The sequence below is a fragment of the Columba livia genome, chromosome 22 (genome assembly GCF_036013475.1).
Source record: "Columba livia isolate bColLiv1 breed racing homer chromosome 22, bColLiv1.pat.W.v2, whole genome shotgun sequence".
Classification (NCBI taxonomy): domain Eukaryota; kingdom Metazoa; phylum Chordata; class Aves; order Columbiformes; family Columbidae; genus Columba; species Columba livia.
Window position 1 is genome coordinate 4,284,474 of NC_088623.1, and position 20,832 is coordinate 4,305,305.

General features: G+C 48.3%; 1 protein-coding gene across 4 annotated transcripts; it reads right to left on the reverse strand.

The window, feature by feature from the left end:
* Window positions 1–134: 134 nt before the first annotated feature.
* Window positions 135–20,708, reverse strand: LOC102085822 (complement receptor type 2). 4 transcript variants are annotated; one of them, XM_065038687.1, is made up of 37 exons: window positions 20,055–20,708; window positions 18,959–19,141; window positions 18,178–18,360; window positions 17,827–18,000; window positions 17,466–17,648; window positions 16,642–16,824; window positions 16,301–16,474; window positions 15,936–16,118; window positions 15,419–15,643; window positions 14,929–15,120; window positions 14,574–14,673; window positions 14,169–14,254; window positions 13,353–13,547; window positions 12,335–12,514; window positions 12,038–12,229; window positions 11,773–11,872; window positions 11,529–11,614; window positions 10,663–10,845; window positions 10,111–10,290; window positions 9,490–9,672; window positions 9,166–9,348; window positions 8,812–8,994; window positions 8,453–8,635; window positions 8,121–8,303; window positions 7,746–7,931; window positions 7,331–7,522; window positions 6,984–7,083; window positions 6,359–6,444; window positions 5,439–5,618; window positions 4,979–5,026; window positions 4,438–4,620; window positions 3,971–4,153; window positions 2,660–2,839; window positions 2,397–2,426; window positions 2,172–2,247; window positions 1,842–1,926; window positions 135–1,186 (listed from the first exon to the last, which is right to left on the reverse strand). In XM_065038687.1, the coding sequence occupies exons 1-37, from the start codon at window positions 20,125–20,127 to the stop codon at window positions 1,163–1,165; spliced, it is 5,523 nt and encodes a 1,840-aa protein (XP_064894759.1). In that variant the 5' UTR covers window positions 20,128–20,708; the 3' UTR covers window positions 135–1,162. The 4 variants fall into 4 exon arrangements, with proteins under 4 accessions (XP_064894759.1, XP_064894758.1, XP_064894760.1 ...); XM_065038686.1 differs by having other exon boundaries at window positions 7,728–7,931; XM_065038688.1 differs by lacking the exons at window positions 17,466–17,648; window positions 17,827–18,000; window positions 18,178–18,360 and having other exon boundaries at window positions 7,728–7,931.
* Between the last annotated feature and the right edge of the window lie 124 nt (window positions 20,709–20,832).

The window sequence follows — 20,832 nt, forward strand, 5'->3', positions numbered from 1 at the left end:
CACGCTAAAAATAAACGCGCCTATGTGACAGCCCAGGGTGAATAACCCTTCTCCTTTGAAAGGCAAAGCGCCTGTGTTGCCGAGCTGTACTAAAAGAAAATAACATGCAAAAGGAGAGACAAAACCTAAAGCGATCGTTTTCCCACCTTCAGCTTTTATTAGGTGAAGCATTCCTAGGGGAACAGTGCAAATAAGCGTTCCTGGGCTAAATCGCAGAGCTGCGGACGTGAATACAGTTACTAATTGTAGGAAACAATTGTTTTGTAAATATAATAGGCTCAGGCAGGATCTCTTCGGCAAAGCAATTCTTTTAATAACAATATTGCAACACCGGGTGTTGTACCTAATGGCAGGCACACATAATAGGGCAAAAAGCCCCTGCTTGTATCCTCCAAAATTCCAGCCGCAATTTCCCTCCCCTGTTCCCCATTATACTTCAGGGTTTACAGGCTACCCAACCTGCCTCAGTTTACATACAATACCATTCCCCTTATCAATCTATTGAAGATATGGATTCCTGGTACTTCGGCTACCCTTCCCCCTAAATTAACTTGTAAATACAGGTATCAGTATGCATGCAGTTATCAGTATATATTCTGGGAAGACACTGTGTTTTACATTAAGGATTCGTAGTCCCATGTCTCTCAGTCCTTCCCCCTGCTGGGGTCAGGTGCCACGTCCTCTGTTATGTAAAAACAACAGTTCTTCATTAAATATTCCTTACAAGAGACAAGACCTAAAGTGATCATTTTCCCACGTTCAGCTTTGAGTAGGTGAAGCACTCGTAGGGAAATGGTGCAAATAAGTGTTTCTGGATGCAATCAGAGAGCTGCAGATGTGAATACGGTTGCTAATTAAGACAATATTGGGTTTAAGAAATGATGAGTCCCACCCAGGCACAAGAAGTTTCCAAGGATCTTGCTTATCGCAGGGTGTGCAAATAGAGAAATGCTCCTCAGGTGGCAGCAGGACCCAGAAATCCCTCTGAAGCAGCATCTGTATTTGAGCTTCATTAGATCTCTGCAGTAATTAACGGGAACACAGGGAGAATTATCTGATTCTGCAGTAAAGTGCCTCTTTTTTTGCCACAGAATTCCAGTCTCAACATGAGCAACGTTTCCCTGCAGCCGCTCTCTGTATGGACAACGACTCCAATGCCTGGTTAGCAGCAGCACAGGTGCCCAGCCTAGGAAAAAAATGACATGCTGGTGTTAAAATTAGACTTTTCCTGTGTTCACACTGATGTCTAGAGATTACGTCATAATTTCTGGGAAATGCGTTGTTTCGGAGGAGGAATTATCTCAAATTAGCCCTAAAAAAATACAAAGTGTTAGTGTTTATGGAGACCACTTTGTAGTCAAACCTGATTACGTTCAGAGTGCTGCTAACAGTGAAAATTCATTGTTATCTGCGATAGACTCAGTATAGAAAGTAGATCGTCTGTAAGTAAAAATGGCATTGCAGCAAGTGTAAAAGCACACGAAAAACCCTAAGGGCCCAGGTCAGTGTCATTTTCTTATGCTAAAGCTGTTTAAGGTAGTTTTTTGGGGAGCAAGCTCTCCAGCATTGTAATCCTAACACACAAAAGCAAATTTATGTCAGAAGCCTGAAAGTCTGACCCAGGAATGTCATCTATTCAGATTATGGAAAAGGAAACACACACAGAGGGTGGTGGTAGAAAGAAAAATAGGATGTTTAAAAACCCCAGGATGTTTAAAATAGCCTCTTTTATTCAACAACAGAAAGCGTTTACCAGAACTGAGGGCAAAGAATTTTCTGCTGGAATAACAGAAGTTCACAGCTATAAGTGATATTTTATGTGGAGGAATAGAAATCTATACCTTCTGTGGAAGACATGAACGTTTTTGCTCAGTTGTCTCACTCAGAGGGGTTTGGTAACTGCAGTTTTCATGTGTATTATAATAGCTAAGTGAAAAAGAAGAAAACAGTGAATAAAGAACACTCAGGTTGGTTTCCTCTTAGGAAAAGAAATAAAACAGCATAACCACACCATCGATTCCAGCTCCCTTGTACAGTTTGCAAGAATAAGCTGAAGATACAAAATCACCAGACACAGGCAGGCTCAGGCAAATATTTCCAGTCTATAAAGTGTTTAAAACTTGGGACTTGGCAACAAAGGACACACATGAACATCTTAAAGGCCGCCTTACCCTTCCTTCTGCTTAGAAATAATTTTCCGGACAACGGCTGCCCCCAGGAGGAGCAGGACTCCTGCGGCTGCCACTCCTGCAGAGACAAGAGCACATGTTATTCTCGTTTTACATATTAAAGCCCATCGGCACAAAAGACATAACAAGGCGTATCTTCAAAGGAAACAGAGAGAAACGGTGCCGCCAAGGCCACTGCTAAAGATCGGCCATGGAAACGTTTCTTACCTAGGCCTACTGAGCCAGACTTGTGTGATGCTGAAGGGAAGAGAAAGAGAAAAATCAACAAACTATTTGACGAAACACAGTGTTTCTCAGCTGTGGTTAATCATTTTGAATCACACAAAGCTTTTGCTGCTAAGGCCTACAGTACAGCATTTCTTAAAAATCATACAATTATATGTATATGACTATTTAAAACAGACATTTGTATGTTTAAACTGCATTTGGATGTTACTGTTTGGTCTTTGCTTCATTTACATTTCACTCACTCAGTTTACAGGCTGGGACAGGAGGGTCCCAGCTCAAGTCCTCTTGGCACTGAATCTGACTGATGCCTTCCAACGTGTAACCATCGTCACATTCAAGGGTGACATTAGTCCCAGAGCGATAAGTATTTCCTTGTACAGCTTTCTTAACACCTTGAACTTCTGGGAATACACATCTGATCTCTGAAATAAGAAGTAAAAAGAAATTAAGAAAGGACATTTAATGAGAAGGAACATAAGTGATTCTGTGATTCTATAAAATAGGAGGAATGAAACTGAGGGTTATTTAAGACATTGTTATTGAATTCTTTCTGTATTGAACCAGGAATTAATTCTTATTCTACAGGGTAATTCTTATTCCACAAGGTAATTGCTGCAGAAGAGCCCTTTAGAGCCAACCGCCTATACCTCACTTCCAGTCTGTACAAGTCCCTTGCTCTTAAAAAGTATCACCAGCCATATTATTTACCAATAATTAATTAGTCCAGCCACCTTAACAGTTTATACCACTGATTTCACTGAAGTGAGCTAATGGCTTCGATTTACATGTCTAATCACCTTGGACAGTCCAACCCCAAGAATTCTGAAGAAGCTTCTCAGTGGAGACGGAAGGAGTAACATCAAAGTGTAACTTTTAACCTTTGTTTCCTGTCTTTTTTTTAATATTTGTTTTGACTTTCACATGTAATCGTTACTAAGGACACTTCAAACCCACGAGAATGTGGAGAATTTTTCTGTGAGACCGCTTCCTTTAAAGCCTCTGACTCATTTACATAAGCGCTTGGTTCATTATTTCCTCTCATTGTTATCAAAGTTTCAACTCTTGTGTCACCGAGGTGGGTGCAGCTCCACCAAGGAAGCACCCTGGGTGGGTAATGAATTTATTCCAGTGAATGTCCAGTTTTCCCTGCAGGAACATAGGAATGAATTTGCCTTTAGTCAAGTTTACCTGATGACGGAGCTTCCCAGTGAGTCAAGTCACAGATAAAGAGGCATTTGCCGAAAAGGAAATAGTCAGGCTCATGTGGACCCGACAGATTGCCCATCAGAGGCAATTTCTCTGATGTAATCACGTCCTTTGTTTGCTGGTAGTGATTACTGCGGAGTGAGACACACAAAAAGGGGAGGAAAGGGAAGGGAAAAAGTTTCTGCTCTTCTACTAAAAAGGTTCTAATAGAGGAAAGTTACTATACAACTCATTCGTAGCAACGAGATTAGAGATTAAAAAAAAGTGCAAGAATTAAAATCGCCTTCCAGAATTCGTGGTTCTGCCCACAAGAATTCCAAACGTGAGCAGAGTAAGCACTAACACACCTTTGCACCGAGGAGGAGGCCGGCTCCAGGTTCCCAACACCGTGCACTTGATGGAAGCGTTCCCAACGAGCGAATAACCAGGGTCGCAGCTGTAGGATACGGATGCTCCGTAGGAAAAAGTGTCGGAGATGTTGCCGTTCAGCTTCCCGTTGGTGATGTTTGGAGGGTGGAAACACCTGACAACTGGGAAGTCGAGGAGAGACAAACGACAGCGTTGACATGAGGATCCTGGTGGACCACCAGAGAGAAGCTAAGGCACCTTTGCAGCCTTGACTGTGCCCTTTTAATTTCTTCACCTAGGCTGAATAACTGATTTTGTAACCCTGGAAATGGGTATAAACTTGATCTTATTCTTATCACTCATTCTGTAGTAGGGAGCGCAGATTGAATCCTTATACAAACCTTTCCCTAAGGCAAGTTATATGTTAAATATCTTTTCTTCCTAGCTCTCTGCAACCGAAACACACCTTGGCAGACTGGGGGAGGATGGCTCCAGGCTCCAGACTCTGTGCAAGAAATGGATGCTGGTCCAATGAGAGAGAACCCGGGCTCACAGGTGTATCTTACAGATGTTCCAGGAGTAAAAAATGCTTTTGCTGGGCCACTGAGAGACCCATGGGTGATATCTGCAGGCTTGGGACAGTGCAGCACTTAAAGAAAGAGAAATGTAGATCAAAACAGAGCTCATACAGGCAAGAGGGGAAACTATATGCTCGCTGAATCCAATGCGTAGAGCCAGCCCTGCCCAACCCTCTGCACTCACTTCACCCCAAATCATCTCTAAAGCATCACCCACATTTCTTCCTACAAAAAGGAACGTTGCCCTTCAGTGCTTGGAGGAGGCTGACACTTCACTACCGAAAGAGGAGAGGGTGAGAAGGTGATGTTCAGTTATAAAAAAGGTGATAGCAAGAGAGTAAGATGAGCGCAAATAACGTGCACTGCAGAAAGCAGGAAAGGTTGGGAGGAAGAGTTAGTGTTTAGTATATCTTCTTATAATAGACCTACCTGGCTTCATTGTGGTATCAGGATGATGATAGCGTTCTGCCATTCCATCTAGATGCAGCATTAAGAGTTTAAAATACACATTTGGTTGAGCAAATACAACACAATTGACCTTTGTTTTCCATCATCCCAACTTTATATTTCTAGCAAAAAAAAATTGTCACTCCTTTCTGGCAGTCAATGTCCTACCATGAAGTTAAAATGTTTCTCACTTTCAAGAAACAAAAAGAATGTGGATTATGGTTTGCAACAAGCAGGGTGGGAAAAGTGCAAATTGCTCTCAGTATTACCCAAACCCAGCTTATCTCCTGTGTGAGGAGAGAGTCATAAATAAAAGGAACAATTTCTGATTTCTCCTTAAAGCAGTTGGAGCAAACAGGATGGATAAAGTCAAGTTTGGCTTTGGTGAATGGTAGGAGCAGTCGGGGAGGGATGTGCAATGTTAACAAGTGCAGACACTTACCCTGCTCACAAACGGGTACCGGAGGATCCCACGTTTTATCCGCCTGGCACCGAGCCGTGCGGTGGCCTCGCAAGGTGAAACCTTTGCGGCACTTAAAGCTCACAGTGTCATTGTATGTGTAGCGATATTTAAGAACAGATACTCTCCCATTCTGGATCCGTGGGACCGGACATACCACCTCTGAAAAACAAATTTGTTATCTCAAAGGGGGAACCATATGGATGCTGTATATGCACATATAAAGTCCACCTGTAACGTGCCGCTGTTCAGAAGAGTTTCACGGGTAGTAATCAGAAGAATAATTTCAATAATTGTGGGCTTTTTAGTTCCTTTAGGTACCCTAGGTTTACCACATTATTGTATAGATAAACATTGTTTTGTGCCTGTAAGCAGAATTATGCAAACACAATCCAAGTAAATACATTAAATGGTGTAGAAATTCATAAGCACTGTTAGTCAGTCTCATGACTGCTTTACTATACCATCCTCATGCCTTACAAAGCAATTTCAACTGAAGGAAAGACTAATTGCAATGATCAAACCCTGTAAAACAGTCTTGTAGTTTGAATAACCGTACAGTATTTGGAAGATCTCAGTTGAGTTTTACTCAATATCCCACTCTTCTACTGCAAGACACATTTCTTCTTTAATTTATTATTTATGTTTGTGAAACAAAAGAGACAAATCCCTGTAGGCATCTCACAACTCTTCATTCTATGTAACTCTGAAAGATCAAAAGCTGGAATATTTTTAGAAGAAACCAACCAAGCAAGCAAAACAAAGCAATCCTAGAGGAATATTATGCTTTAAAAAAAAAGTCTTATTCCTCCAGGTTCTATTTATTTTAAGGAAATGCCACTTTCTAATTTGAAGGACTTAATTTGGCAGCTCTGAGCTGGATCTAGCAGTGACCTACTTACTCTGACAAAGAGGGAGAACACCACTCCATGCGACATCTGCTCCGAAAATCTCACATCGCCTGTGAGAGTGTCCAACCAGCCGGTGCCTGGAGTTACACACAAAAACCAGCAGTTGACACCAAATCATTTTGAGCTTGGATTATGCTCTTACAGTACCCCCCAAAATTTCCTTCTGAAGCCTCTTGATTCTGGCCGGTCACCAAGGCTTTTCTGTTGGTTTGACACATGGGAATGAAAGGACCCCCAAGTTGGTTCTTCCCAGATTCCAGAGGAACAGCAATGATTCCAAATCCCTGTGGGTGAAATCGGGCCGGCGCTAAATCAGGACTCAGCCCCAAGTGATTTCCAAACCACTGGAGCCTCCTCGCAGCAGATGCTCATTTGCCATGAGAGTGGCCATCTGAGAAGGCAACTGAAACTGAAATTTGCAAAATAATATATTGAGCATAGGCAGGGGAAAAAATGAGAGACGCTTGTCCCTTTACTGAACAGGCGACTATGGCATAACTGGAAGCAAAATACGAATTCTAGGGAAGAACGGCCTGCGAAGGGCTCTGAGATTTACTAGAAGTTGCCCAACATGGAGCTCAGAAAACAGACTCAGCAAAGGCAGCGTGGGACTCACCCATCTTCACACGTATGGCTCACGGTTGACCCGAAAAGAAGATCTGTCAGAACAACAACTCTGCCATTCTTTGGTGTTTCTGGGTATTTACACTGTTTCCCTGGGAAAGAACAAGGCTGAGTTTAAACTCCTCCCTTGCAGTTGTGTGATGCACTATGAGAAGGTATCTTAAGGATCTGTCCACATTGAGACACCAATAAAGAACGTGATTTTTAAAAGGCCAATAGCTGCCCAAACTATGTGACTAGTAAAGCCATGTATGAACCATTTTTTAAAATAATTGCTTTCAGAAACCCACAAATGTAACTTAAACAATTTCCAGTGACCAAACTGATGGAGCTATTCACTTTTACAAAACGCTAGCGCTTCAGACCACGTGTGGTTTTTGAGGCATGTCAAGGTTGGAGATACTCCGGGGTGTCTCATGTATCCCAGCTGGCAGCTGTATCGCACCGTGTCCCCAACAAGAAACTCGGTCAGGTTTTTATATTCCTCAGTCAGCTTAGCAAAGGTTAAGTTTGGAGGTGCCCCGCAGCCACCTATCGGGAAAGAAAACACGGAGAAAAATAGGGATGTCCGCTATGTAAAGTTGGTTTAAAATGTATATGTAGTTGAAAGTTTGCAAGCAAAACTGAAAACAAAGGGGAAGGACTGAAGGATTCACAATTTTGGAAAGAGTAAGGGAAAGGAAACATCCTACAGGCTTTCAGTGACAGAAATTCCCAGATTATCCGTAACTCCTACCTCGGAACCACCATGTACCTGCACACCGGGGAAGAGGGAGGCTCCAGTTTCCAGAGTCGGTGCAGTAAATCGATGCCTCTCCCTGGAGGCTGTAGCCAGGGTCACAGCTGTAGTTGACCACCATCCCAGCAGTGAAAACTTCCAAGCCCTGGCTGTTGTGATTTCCTTTGTCAATATTTGGAGGTGAAGGGCATTGCAGCAGCACTAAAGAGGACAAAACAAAATGCAAAGAGGTCACGGACAGGGTGACATGCAGGAAGGATGCGCGCACAAAGCCAAAATGACACAGCTCCCGCGTGTGATAGAAGCACATTGAGACCCTCCCCCTGCCAGTTCTGCAGGTTGGGAAGCTTGACAGCTCCAGGATCAGCTGAGCACAGGAGAGATGCTCACCTGGCTCGCAGGTGGGGACAGCAGGTGCCCAGTGGCCACCGAGCTGGCACTCGGCCTCATTGCTACCCCGCAGCACAAAGCCTGGGTGACACTGGAAGGTGACGTTGGCCCCAGGAGGGTGCACAGCACTCTGTCCTTCAGCCACATCTCCATTCTGGATGTTGGGGTTTGTGCAGTTGATCACTGGAAGTGAAAAGCAGCAGAGTGTGGGCTGGGGAGGTGGCTGCCAGAGCTGGGGGTTCCCCCTTTGTTTTTGTGAGGTTAAAATTCAATAAAGTGGCGTAAGCACAATGTTCTCCCTTTTCTCCAGGGGTACAGCATTCACAGCTCACCTTCACACCAGGGGTAAGGGATGCTCCAGCTTCCATTGACCGTACAGTACAGAGTTGTTTTTCCAATAAGAGAATAGCCAGGGTCACAGCTGTAGTTTACAGACTTTCCAGGCGCGAACAGTTTCACATCCTCACCATCGTGCTGGCCATGGTCAATTGCTGATGGTGAGGGACACAGCCGTCCTATGGGGAGGGAAATCTGCACTGAGAACGGGACGGGCTTTGGGTTTTCCATTTCATTTTCCTGTTTAGCGCTAGAGGACTGAGACTCTGTAAGCACAAGTATGTGGATTTTTGCTTTTCTCCCCTTCTTCCCTCCCTCTTTGCATCACCAGCATATCCACAAGTGAAAGAGGCACCTTCACATCGGGGGGCAGGCACACTCCAAGCTCCAGAAGAAGTGCAATTAAGCTGCGCCTCCCCAACAAGAAGGTATCCAGGATCGCAGCTGTAGCTCACGGACATGCCGCTGGTGAAGTTTGTCCCCAGCTCCGCGCTGTGCGTGGCGTGGGCGATGACGGGAGGAGGAGGACAAGGCAGCGCTAACAGGGCAGGAGCAGAGATTGGTGATTTTGCCCAGTGTTTGTAACACAACAAAACACCGTCACACTTGAAGCGGTGCAAGTGAGGCAAAGAGCAGGACCGCAGGGCCTCTGCAGCACAAGGGTGGCCCTGAGCATCCTCTTTCTAACGCCCCGTGTGTTGGTGCTCACCTGGCTCGCAGGTGGGGACAGCAGGTGCCCAGCGGCCACCGAGCTGGCACTCGGCCTCACTGCTACCATGAAGCACAAAGCCCGGGTGACACTGGAAGGTGACGTTGGCCCCAGGAGGGTACACAGCACTCTGCCCTTCAGCCACATCTCCATTCTGGACAATGGGGCTTGCACAGTTGATCACTGGAGGCAAAAAGCAGCAGAGCGTGGGCTGGGGAGGCGGCTGCCAGAGCTGGGGGTTCCCCTTTTCTTTTTGCAAGCAATAAAGCTGTGTGAGCACAATGGTCTCCCTTTTCAGTATGGGTGACAGCATTCACAGCTCACCTTCACAATGGGGATAAGGGATGCTCCAGGTTCCAGATGTCAAACAGGAAACTGTTGTTTTGCCGGTAAGGACATACCCCGGGTCACAGTAGTACCTCACTGATACTCCGGGGATGAACACTTTCACATCCTTACTCGCATGCTGGCCATTTTTGATGCTTGGAGGGGAAGGACACTGTAGCACTACAAGGAGGGGGAAAAGTCATAACTGGTGAAGAGCTGGTACCACAAACACCCACTGTAGGGTAAAGCAGCCTTCTAACTTCTTTCTTTCCCATTAACTTTTACCAAGCAGCTAGAGACGTCAATGTATGAATTATGTTTCCATCCTACCCTCACCCATCTTCCTGCCTTCATTTTTTTCTAGCTTATTGACATCAAGGAAGATAATGTCTTGCTGTTTAGGTATTTACAGTGGTTAGTTACCATCTGTGGCCCAAACAGCTTGCTCTGGCCTTTCCGTGGTTGTGAACAAGATGAGACACCAGCCTGGCTCGCTCTCTTTGTGGATTCACTTAAGGAGGGGAGAGCTCTCTGTGTTACAAGGGTCTGAATGGGGATTATGATCACACAGCAGTTCAGAAGAAATCAGCTCCCACCCTCCACCTCACTGACACTTACTCTTCTCACAGATGGGGACAGGAGGGTTCCACGTGCCCCCGAACTGGCACTGAGACTCTTGAGAGCCCTTCAAGGCATAACCAAAATCACATTCGAAGACAACAATGTCTGTGACTCTGTACACGGTCTCCAGCCCCATTGTTCTTCCGTTCTGGATCTCTGGTCTTTTGCAGCCAGTTGCTGGAAGTGAAGAGCACAAGGCAGCAATAAGACCAAGAGACAAGAAGCAAGAAGGGGCCAGGGAAAGAAAGCAAGGTGTGTTATGACAGGACAAGGGGTGATGGTTTTAAACTAAAGGAGGGAGATTCAGGCTGGACATGAGGAAGGAATTGTTGGCCCTGAGGGTGGTGAGAGCCTGGCCCAGGTTGGCCAGAGAGGTGGTGGATGAACCATCCCTGGAGACATCCCAGGCCAGGCTGGACAGGGCTCTGAGCAACCTGAGCTGGTGAAGATGTCCCTGCTCATGGCAGGGGTGGCACTGGGGGAGCTTTAAGGTCCCTTCCAACCCACACTAATCTGTGATTCTATGGAAAGGAGCCAACAGCAACAAACCTTCACAGCGGGGCCGGGGCCGGCTCCACGTGCCTGCGGCGGTGCAGGTGATGGAGCCGTTCCCCACCAGGGAGTAGCCGTCCCTGCAGGTGTAGAGCACGGCCGAGCCCGGCAGGTGGGTGGCCGAGGGTTGGCCACTGGCCTTCCCGTTGGCGATGCCCGGAGGAGGAGGACACTTCACCTCTGCGAAGGAAAGGCCCATAAGAAATACGGGACAGGGCAAGAAAAGAAAAATTAAAAATCCAACCTTCAAAAACCAAAGAAGGGAGACAATTAATTCCATTAACTCGTTTGAATAAGTGCTTATCACATGAGCTGCCTTCCTGTTGGTGGGTGCAAGGTGGATTTTAGCATTGGTTCTGCAGAAGCGCCTGGGGTTTGCAGGACATGCGCTTCCCAAGATGGGAAGGAACGGGGATGACACCATTTCATCAGTAATGCTTTCTGCATACCGTGACCCAAATTATCCTGAGACAAACCTTTGATGGGAAGAACCACACGTGGGAAGGAAAACGCACACTCTCCCAAGAGTCACTTCCTTGCCGCCTGTGTTTGAAGGCTGTGGGACAATTCTTACCCCCTTTTCCATAACCATCCATGACACATGCAGAGAGACACTGGCCACACCATTCCTACACGTAACACTTACCCCAGCAGCAAGGAGTTTGAAATATGGATGCTTTTCCCAGTTTGGACCAGGAAGCATTTTCAGAAACACCCAAATCAAACCAAAATGAAAAGAAACATGAAAGATTTGACACACAGAGCAACTTGAGAAATATTTTGCCATAAAATTTTTGGCCTGGAAGATGTGCCACTTTCTCTTGCAAGCCATCTCAAAGGGCTTTTTGTTGTGGCATACTCACGCTGGCAGACAGGAGCATCTCCACTCCACGAGACATGTGTGCCGGAGACCTCGCATGTTCTCTGAGAGCTTCCCACCAACTTGTACCTGGAGCCACACAGAAGGATTTATTAACTTACATTAAGAGACCTAAGATTCCTTTGCAACACTTGTAAATGACAGCCAAGGCTTTTGACTTGGCAACTTCATGTGAAGCTGGAAATCTGCTTCGCTCTCACTTGGCAGCTGAGTTCAGCAAGACTCACCCTTTGTTGCAAGTGTAGTTCACTTTGGACCCGAAGAGGAGGTCGGTCAGGACAACAGCTCTGCCATTCTCCGGGTCGCCTGGGTTAGCACATTGTTTCCCTGGAAAGGAACGTCAGCCATCATCAGCTGCTCCCCTCGCATCCCACCCGGGGGTGCTGACAGAGAGCAGACGGCATAAAAAACCCCATAAAGGCAGAAAAATAAAAGCAGAAATCCAGCCAAGCCTGACACTTTAGGTTTTTTTTCAGCACTTGCAGGACGTACTTTTGCAGAACTCCAGCGCCACGGACCATGTCTGATTCTCAAGGCACGTGATGGCTTGTGGCATCCCCAGGTGCTGGGTGTACCCAGGCCGGCAGACGTAATTCACCGTCCTCCCCACGGGAAAGATGCTCTGGTTGTCATACGGCTCCTTCGGCTCAGCAAACGCCAGGCTGGGAGGTGCTTTGCAACCAGCTGCCAAGAAAGGTAAGCCAGCCCAGTTGTCAAAGGAGTCAAGAAATGCAGATTTGGAGGACCAAGGGGAAGGTTAACACCAACAAACACTGTTTGAACACTTGCCCTGCTCGCAGACTGGCACAGGCGGCTCCCAGGTGTTATTTAGTTGGCATTGTACCACTCTCTGGCCGCGCAGAACGTAGCCTGGCTCGCACTCAAAAGTGACAGTGTCCTTGTGTGTGTAGGCAGTCCTAGGAGACACTATTCTCCCATTCTGGACCTGTGGAACAGGACATCTCGCCTCTGGAAAAGAAGCACACATCCTCAGAGCAGGCGCTTGCACAGTGCAGAGCTGTGCAGCTGCAAAGCCACGTAACAGCTGCAATGCCTTTTACTCTGTTTCCCCAAAAATAAGACCTACCCCAAAAATAAGACCTACCGGGATTTTTCAGGATATTTGAGGATGCTCGAAATATAAGCCCTACTCCAAAAACAAGCTCTAAAACAAGCTCTTAAAAAGGTCAATTTAAATAATGTCCGGGCAGCTATACATGTAAAATAGTAAAATTATTTGGCGATAGAATGTATTTGAATAAATGTTGATTTTTGTTTGTGAATATCGGTAAATGTAGATTGTTGTACATGGAAAAAGGAAACAGAGTTGCCAGAAATTCACTATGGAATTCAGGGTTTGGAGACTTATGATGGTGTTCCAGAATATGATGACATGTCTGTATTTGAACACATTTTTGTTCAAGAATAAATGTAGATTGTCATTCCTGGAAAAAATAAGTCATCCCCTGAAAATAAGCCCTAACACATCTTTTGGAGCAAAAATTAATAGAAGACTTATTTTGGGGGGAAACAGCGTTAGACACTAGTCTGAAATAATATTCCCACAGATGATGTGCTGCCTGCATCCAGTGATGCCAAAAACTGAGAGACCCGAACGGTAAGATGAGGCCGGGGATGCTTGAGGCTGGTCCAGCCACAGCTGCAGATCAACCTGTGCAAATCCTGCCCTGGCAGGTGCCTGGGCAAGAAGTGCAACTCTTGGGAAGTTTCCTGAGCTTTCTGAACACAGAGCAGCAGCGCCGGGAGGATTGCACCCGAATTTTGGGACGCGCACACACAACCCTACCTCCGCACTGCGGCGGGGGGCCGCTCCACACGCCGGTTTTGCCATCGCGGGTGGTGCAGTGGATGTTGGGCTCTCCGTGCAGCGGAAACCCGGCGTTGCAGGTGTACGTCACCGACGTGCCGAAGTGGAATTCGTCCAGCAGCCTGCCCGTGTGCTTCCCGTTGGGGATGTCCGGAGGTGGCGCACAAGGGATCCCTGCAGGGGTGCAGAACAAGGCTTCCAAATTCAATGAGAGCACCAAAGTGCTTTAAATCTCTCCATCCACACCTGGAGAATTGTGTCCAGTTCTGGGCCCCTCAGTTCAAGAAGGACAGGGAACTGCTGGAGAGAGTCCTAATCACCTAATCAGCAACAGTACTTAATGAGCAGAGAAACACGCGGGTGTAATTGCTGAGGTGCGGCACAGCATCTCTTTGTGTACAACATCAGTTATCTGCACTCAGAGAGCCGGTGGTTTGGGACTTTGGGATTCTGCTTCTGGCCCTCCCAGGGCTCTCTGCCTCTCCTTAGGGTTGTGCCTTGGTCTCCCTCTGTCTAACAATAATATTTTCCCTTTCTCTCTTGTAACAGGCTTGTGACGTTAGAGACAGGAGATTCAAGTCCTGCTGAAGAAGGTCCAGGTGAGACATTGCTTCTTATAACCCACTTGAGATCTTGTGCCTTTTGCCAGGACATTTTCTTGTAGCATCAAAACCTTCTGATATTTTTCACGCCCACAGAGCAGGGAAATTCCCCGTGAAAGCTTTGCTTGGAAACATTTGTCATAGGAAATATTTACTAAATCCACGCAGACTCGTGGACCTATACGATACTTACTCTGACAAATGGGAACAGCGCCGCTCCACTCAACGCGTCCACCCGAAATCTCACATCGTCTGCTGGATTGTCCAATTAGCCTGTGCCTGGTGTTAAAAGGGGTGAACGTTCATCCCAAATCATTGCAGTTTGAGTTACTGTCTCCTCCCAACCGCCTCGGACACTGTGATCAGCAAAACTGGCCGTGGAGAAGTTCCCTTCCTCACTGTGCCCAACCATTTCATAGTATATACATGTATACATAAGATAGGGAACACTATACATGTTATATAGGCACAGAACTCTATTCAGCGGCTTCTGTATATAATCCATTTATTGGGACTGAATGAATAGGAGGAAAAAAGGGAGACTTAGCTAATACATCTCTCCTTGCTGTGTAAAGCAGTGGCCAAACCCAGGACTTACCCTTCTTCGCAGCTGTAGTGCACTGTTGACCCAAACAGGACATCTGTTAGGAAACTGATTTTTCCATTCACAGGTTCACCGGGATGATTGCATTTTTTCTCTGGTGAAGGAAAGAAACCTCATTTTAGGCTTCTACGTATCTATACCACAGTACAACAGATGCAACTATTAATTCAGTAATCTGCCCCCATCCCCAGTTACTCCCCAAACGGGTTTCGAACAGCATGAAGTTACATGGCTTTACTAGTCACATACTATTTGAACACCACAATAAGGTCAAGGTTTTTGCAGCATGGACAGAACCTAGCACCTATTTCTTCTTGAACAACGGACACCAAATCAAGGAGCTATTCACTTTTACAGAACTCTAGTGCTTCTGACCACACTCCGCTCTCAAGGCAGGTAATAGTAGGTGACATCCCTGGGTGTTTAGCATATCCAGGTCGGCAAGTGTATTGCACAGTCTTCCCAACAGAAAAATCAATCTCATTTTTATGCTCCTCATTTAGCTCAGCAAAGTGTAACCTTGTAGGAGCACCACAACCACCTATTGAGAAAGAAAACACATGTGAGAATCAGGCAGGACAGGCACGCTGGTTGCAAGCACAGAAAGAACACTGTTACAAAGAAAGGTGTTTAGTTTGCCTTGCAAAATCGTTTATTTTGATTAATATAGCCATTCTTAACCAAACACAACATGTTTTCCCAAGGGATTCCAGAGGATCACGTTCTTATGCCCAGGATATATTTAAATCTTCCACTCGCAGGGTTTAATCTCATTGTTTTAACGGGGTTAAAGGACATAAAATAGTAGTGTACCTCAAAGCAGCTGTGTTGTTATTTACCTCGAGGTTTAAGGCTGTTTGGGACCTCCTGGTCACGGTGGGGTCTCTCGCAGACGGGGACAGGAGGGTGCCAGCTGCCATCCTCCTGGCAGGAGATCTGAGCGCTGCCTTGCAGGCTGTAACCTTTGTGACACTGAAATGTCACCGTTTGCCCAGGCGCAGAGATAAGTCCTCGAACATCAACTTGCCTTCCGTTCTCTATATCGGGGTTTACGCACACGGTCACTGGAAATGGTGATGTGCCAAAGTGACGTGCAAAAGGAGTCGGAACAAAAAGGAAATAAAGCGCACAGCGTGTTAATGTCACAGCCAAAAAAAAGCTACATAACATCTGCATACACCTCCCCAGCACCACCTTCACAAGAGAAGGTCTTGAAATTATAGTAATTTAAACCATGCAACACTCGTACATGGGATTAACCTTCCCGGAGGATCTGTTTGCAATGGTCAGGGTCTCCCCTGTGCTCAGAGCCACACTTGGAGCTTCCCCCCCTTAGGGCACCAACCACAGACCCACCTTCACACTGAGGGATGGGCCGGCTCCAGTTCCCAGATGCTCTACAAAACACAACGGCGTTTCCAACCAGGTAGTAGCCAGGATCACAGGTGTATGTTACAGACATCCCCATGGTAAAAAACGCTTTGCCCTGGCCGTTGTGATTTCCATTGCGGACCCCCGGAGGCATGGGGCATGGTCGGACTGCAAGAGGGAGATGGAAAGTCTAACTCAGCGAGAGAACAAGGGGAAGGGAGTTGGCGTGATGCTGTGTTGTTGGGTTAAAGCCCATGGCAGGAATGGCTCTGCCTGCACACGCTGTTCCTGCCTGCAAAAGCACCCGTGGGCAGGGCTGCCCTCGGGGACACAGTAGCTCCCGCACTCACCCCTCTCGCACGTGAGCACCGGGTCCCAGGTCCCACCGGGCTGGCACTGACTCTCATAGGCGTTTGTGGTGTAACCGGCATCACAGCCAAACTGAAGAGTCTCTCCAGCTTTGTAGGTGCTCTGTGGCTTGTAGACCTTCCCATTCTGCACCTCGGGTATCTCACAGCCGATTGCTGCAGGGAACATGGACAGCATCCATTAAATGAACTTCAATGCGTGGGCCAGGTCCTGCGCACACAACCATCTCACTTCTCGTCACTGCCATAAACCTGTCAGCACTGTTCTTACAACCAGCATCCTCTCTGCCAGCTCCACACCCAGCAATGAAGCATCCACGCACCTTCGCAGCGGGGCAGGGGTCTGCTCCACACCCCGCTTTCGCTGCAGCGGATGGACGCGTTCCCGACCAGCTCGAATCCATCCTTGCAGCTGTAATACACCGTCACTCCCCGGGAAAACTTGCCCGAGGACTGTCCGCTGTGCAGCCCATTGGCGATGTTTGGTGGCCGAGGACACGTCACCTCTGGAGAGGGAGGGGAAAAGCCCATGAGAGAGTCTGGGAGAGGTGATGCCTGAGAGACAGCTCAGCTCAAACATCTGCATGTCAGACATGGGGAAAGGTGACAGGGGATGGCAGAGGGCTCCCACCCCAGCTGCTGGCAGATCCATCCTGAGAGCCAGCCCTTGGACACCCCATCTCTCCTCTGACTTTTCTGGACAGGGAGGGTTGAATTGGTTCATAAGGATCCATCCAGTCTCCCACCAAGGCTGTGTCATGCCCCATGCCTGGTCCCCAGCACCATCCCCAGCTGGCTCTCCATGGGTGCACTGCAGCTGGAGCTCCATGAGGAGGGTGCTGGCTCTGGAGACCCCTTTGCCCTCGATGTCACATCAAGTGATGTGCCAGTTTCTGGACACACACTGCAGGGTCACCAGCACCCAGCCCCAGTGCGAGAGATACAGCACGTGCAGCCACAGGGATAGAAATACCCAGCTCCACATTCACAAGTGTAAGCTCATCCTTTACATATTATAAAACTGTGTATTTCATTAAAAGACAATGTAATCCCTCACTTAAGGGCTCAGTGACAACAGTCAGGGTCTCCCCTGCGCTCAGAGCCACACTTGGAGCTTCTCCCCCAAGGGCACCAACCACAGACCCACCTTCACACTGAGGGACAGGCCAGCTCCAGTTCCCAGATGCTCTGCAAAACACAACGGCGTTTCCAACCAGGTAGTAGCCAGGATCACAGGTGTACGTTACAGACATCCCCATGGTAAAGTTTGCTTTGCCCTGGCTGTTGTGATTTCCATTGGTGACCTCTGGAGGCATGGGGCATGGGCGGACTGCAAGAGGGAGATGGAAAGTCTAACTCAGCGAGAGAACAAGGGGAAGGGAGTTGGCGTGATGCTGTGTTGCTGGGTTAAAGCCCATGGCAGGAATGGCTCTGCCTGCACACGCTGTTCCTGCAAAAGCACCCGTGGGCAGGGCTGCCCTCGGGGACACAGCAGCTCCCGCACTCACCCCTCTCACACGTGAGCACCGGGTCCCAGGTCCCACCGGGCTGGCACTGACTCTCATCGGTGTCTGCATCATAACCGGCATCACAGCCAAACTGAAGAGTCTCTCCAGCTTTGTAGGTGCTCTGTGGCTCGTAGATCTTCCCGTTCTGCACCTCGGGTATCTTACATCCAATTGCTGCAGTGAACATGGACAGCATCCATTAAATGAACTTCAATGCATGGACCAGATCCTGCACACGCACCCCTTCCCTTCTCATCGCTGCCATAAGCCTGTCAGTGCTGTTCTTACAACCGGGACATCCAGCATCCTCTCTGCTGACCCCTCAAATGTAGCAATGAAGCATCCACGCACCTTCGCAGCGGGGCAGGGGTCTGCTCCACACCCCGCTCTCACCGCAGCGGATGGACGCGTTCCCGACCAGCTCGAATCCATCCTTGCAGCTGTAATACACCGTCACTCCCCGGGAAAACTTGCCCGAGGACTGTCCACTGTGCATCCCATTGGCGATGTTTGGTGGCCGAGGACACGTCACCTCTGAAGAAGGAAAAGAAATTGCCCCGTGAGTCAGCCGTTTGCCATTTTGTTTGCTACTAGGACTGTTTGGGTAATATCAGGGGAATATCCTGAATTCTGCTCAGTCTTTGTTCCATTTACTGAGCCAAACTATTAGTTAACAGAAGGTAGAGCAACACCAAGATTCTAATGGCACTGTGGCCAGAGGAAATTACTCATAATAAGGACGGTCCCGACAGGAGAGCACACAGGCACATCGCGGGGTTTCGCAGAAAACACAGCATGGACATGGAAGCAGTGAGAGCAGCGAGAAGTTGTGATTGCTTCCCGTTCCAGGAGGAAGATGAAAACATCCCACATCTGAGCAGAAGCAGAGTCACAAAAATCCCCAGGGACAGCAGCTCAGCCCAGGGTTAACCCCTTCCCATCCCTCTTGGAGCCCAAGACAGCACCCATGTCCCACCCCAAATCCTTTCTGTTTCTGCCTCTTTGAGAGCCAAACTATCAGCACTTTGGTTTGAGAAGAGAAGTGAGGAGGACAGATGCATCCTGGCTTTGCTTTCCCACCAAATTTGAGAGGACACAAGAGGGAGCTTTCCCCCCACACTGGGACACTTGCCCTTTTTGCAGACTGGCAGAGGTGGGCTCCATCTGGAGTTATCTTGGCAGGTGCTTGTGTGGGAGCCTTGCAAGGTGTACCCCGTGTTGCACACAAAGCTCACGGTGTCCCCGCTCTTGTAGGGAGGGCGAGCAGCGGATACAATCTTCCCATACGAGATGTGTGTGATCCAGCATCGGGCGGCTGGAAAAGAGAGAGAAATAAAACGTTGGTTTTGCCAGCAAAGGTGAAGGCTCTGGTGTACCTTACAAGGGACCCATAGGCAAACTTGGCCAGGAACTTGCTGGTTGTGCTTCCAGGGGAACTGTGGCTTGTTTGCATTGAGACGGAGAGGCAGTGAGAGAGACAGACAGGCAGACATTCAGAATCAAAACCACAGCGATGCAGCTTTTTGTTCATTCGGCAAATATTTGCAGTAGATGCGGGAATGTAGAAAGAAGGTAAAAGAAACACCTCGCTCAGGTTACCCTTTGAGATACTGATGAAGGACTGTTGGGGTGCAGCCCGTCTTGGCTGAGCTCTTTGTACCACTTTGCAGGTTGGCTTTACTGGAGAACCACAGCCTCGTGGGCTTTCAAACCAAACATGCCAAACAGTGCAGTCTTGTTTGCCATTTTACTCTCCTACCTCGTCCCAGCACATTTCTATTTATCTCAGGTTTCAGCTTAACAAAGCTCAAACACAAACTGTTATTGCAACAGGCTCCTCATCTCACTGACGTAGAATGCCATCTCCATAACCAGCTTTACTTTGGCAGTTTAAACACATAGGTCAAGCCCCTTGTTACGAGAAGCTGGGCAGGTTGTGAAAGACTCTCCACAGCCTCTCGTAGTGAGGTTATAACTCCATTTCCCTGGCTGTTGAAGGGCTCAGGGGACCTTGGTGCTATCCCAGGGGGTTGTTTTTGCCCAGGGAGCTTTAAGGCTCAGTGATGCTCAAGGGCTGGCATCCCCAGCTCCACCTGGGACCAACACAGGGCTCTTATCTGCCTGACAGGGAGAAGCAAAAGGATCAGTCAGGAGAGAAGCAGCAATGAGGAAGAAGAGAGCAGTGGAAGGAAGGGCCCCAGGGGCTCAGACCCACTGCTCTCCCTTACCTTGAGCCCCAGCCGCCGTGGCCAGAAGCAAAGCGGAGCTGCCCAGGAGACGGAGGGCGAAGACGAGCACCATGCTCCGGTCCCTGGCACAGACTGCAGCTCCTGGGGGGCTGTGGGAAGATATAGGCACCCCGGTTCCTTCTGCTACCCCCCTGGTTCCCCCTGCTGCCCCACATGCAGAAGGAGCCGCAGCTGCCGGGGCTTCCCAGGTCCGCAGGACCGGAACCCGTGGGCTCCCCAGCACAGGGCGGGCATGGCCACCACCCCCAGGGATGCTGAAGGTCACACATGCTGCTTCTGCTGCTATTTTTGGCTCCCGGTGCAGGGAACAACAGGCCCCTGGAACCTCCTGTGTGGCCCGCGGGCACCTGTGACAGAGGGGAGGGCGCAGGCACAGAGGTGCCCCCAGTGAAGAGCATCCTTGGTTAAGGCAGGTGGCCCAGGTCCCAGGTGGTGCTGGTTGAAGGGACAGGGATGGGAAGGGCTGAGCAGGACATAGAACCGAAAGGCTGAGCAGGACATTCCCTCCTCCTGCAGATGCGGGACCAGTGGCATCTGGGGACACATCTGTCACTCAGGATCGTGGATGCTCGGGTCGGGATGCTCAGGTCAGGATCTGAATCCTCCCAACCTGGGCTGCTCCAGGACTCATTCAACCCACCATCATCCCTCACCGCTGGCTGCATGAATAAAAATCCACAGATGGGACTTTTTGGTGTAGGAGCAGCTGCAATGACCTCCAGTTCCCCACCTCACATCGCAGCTTCCTGAGCCTAAA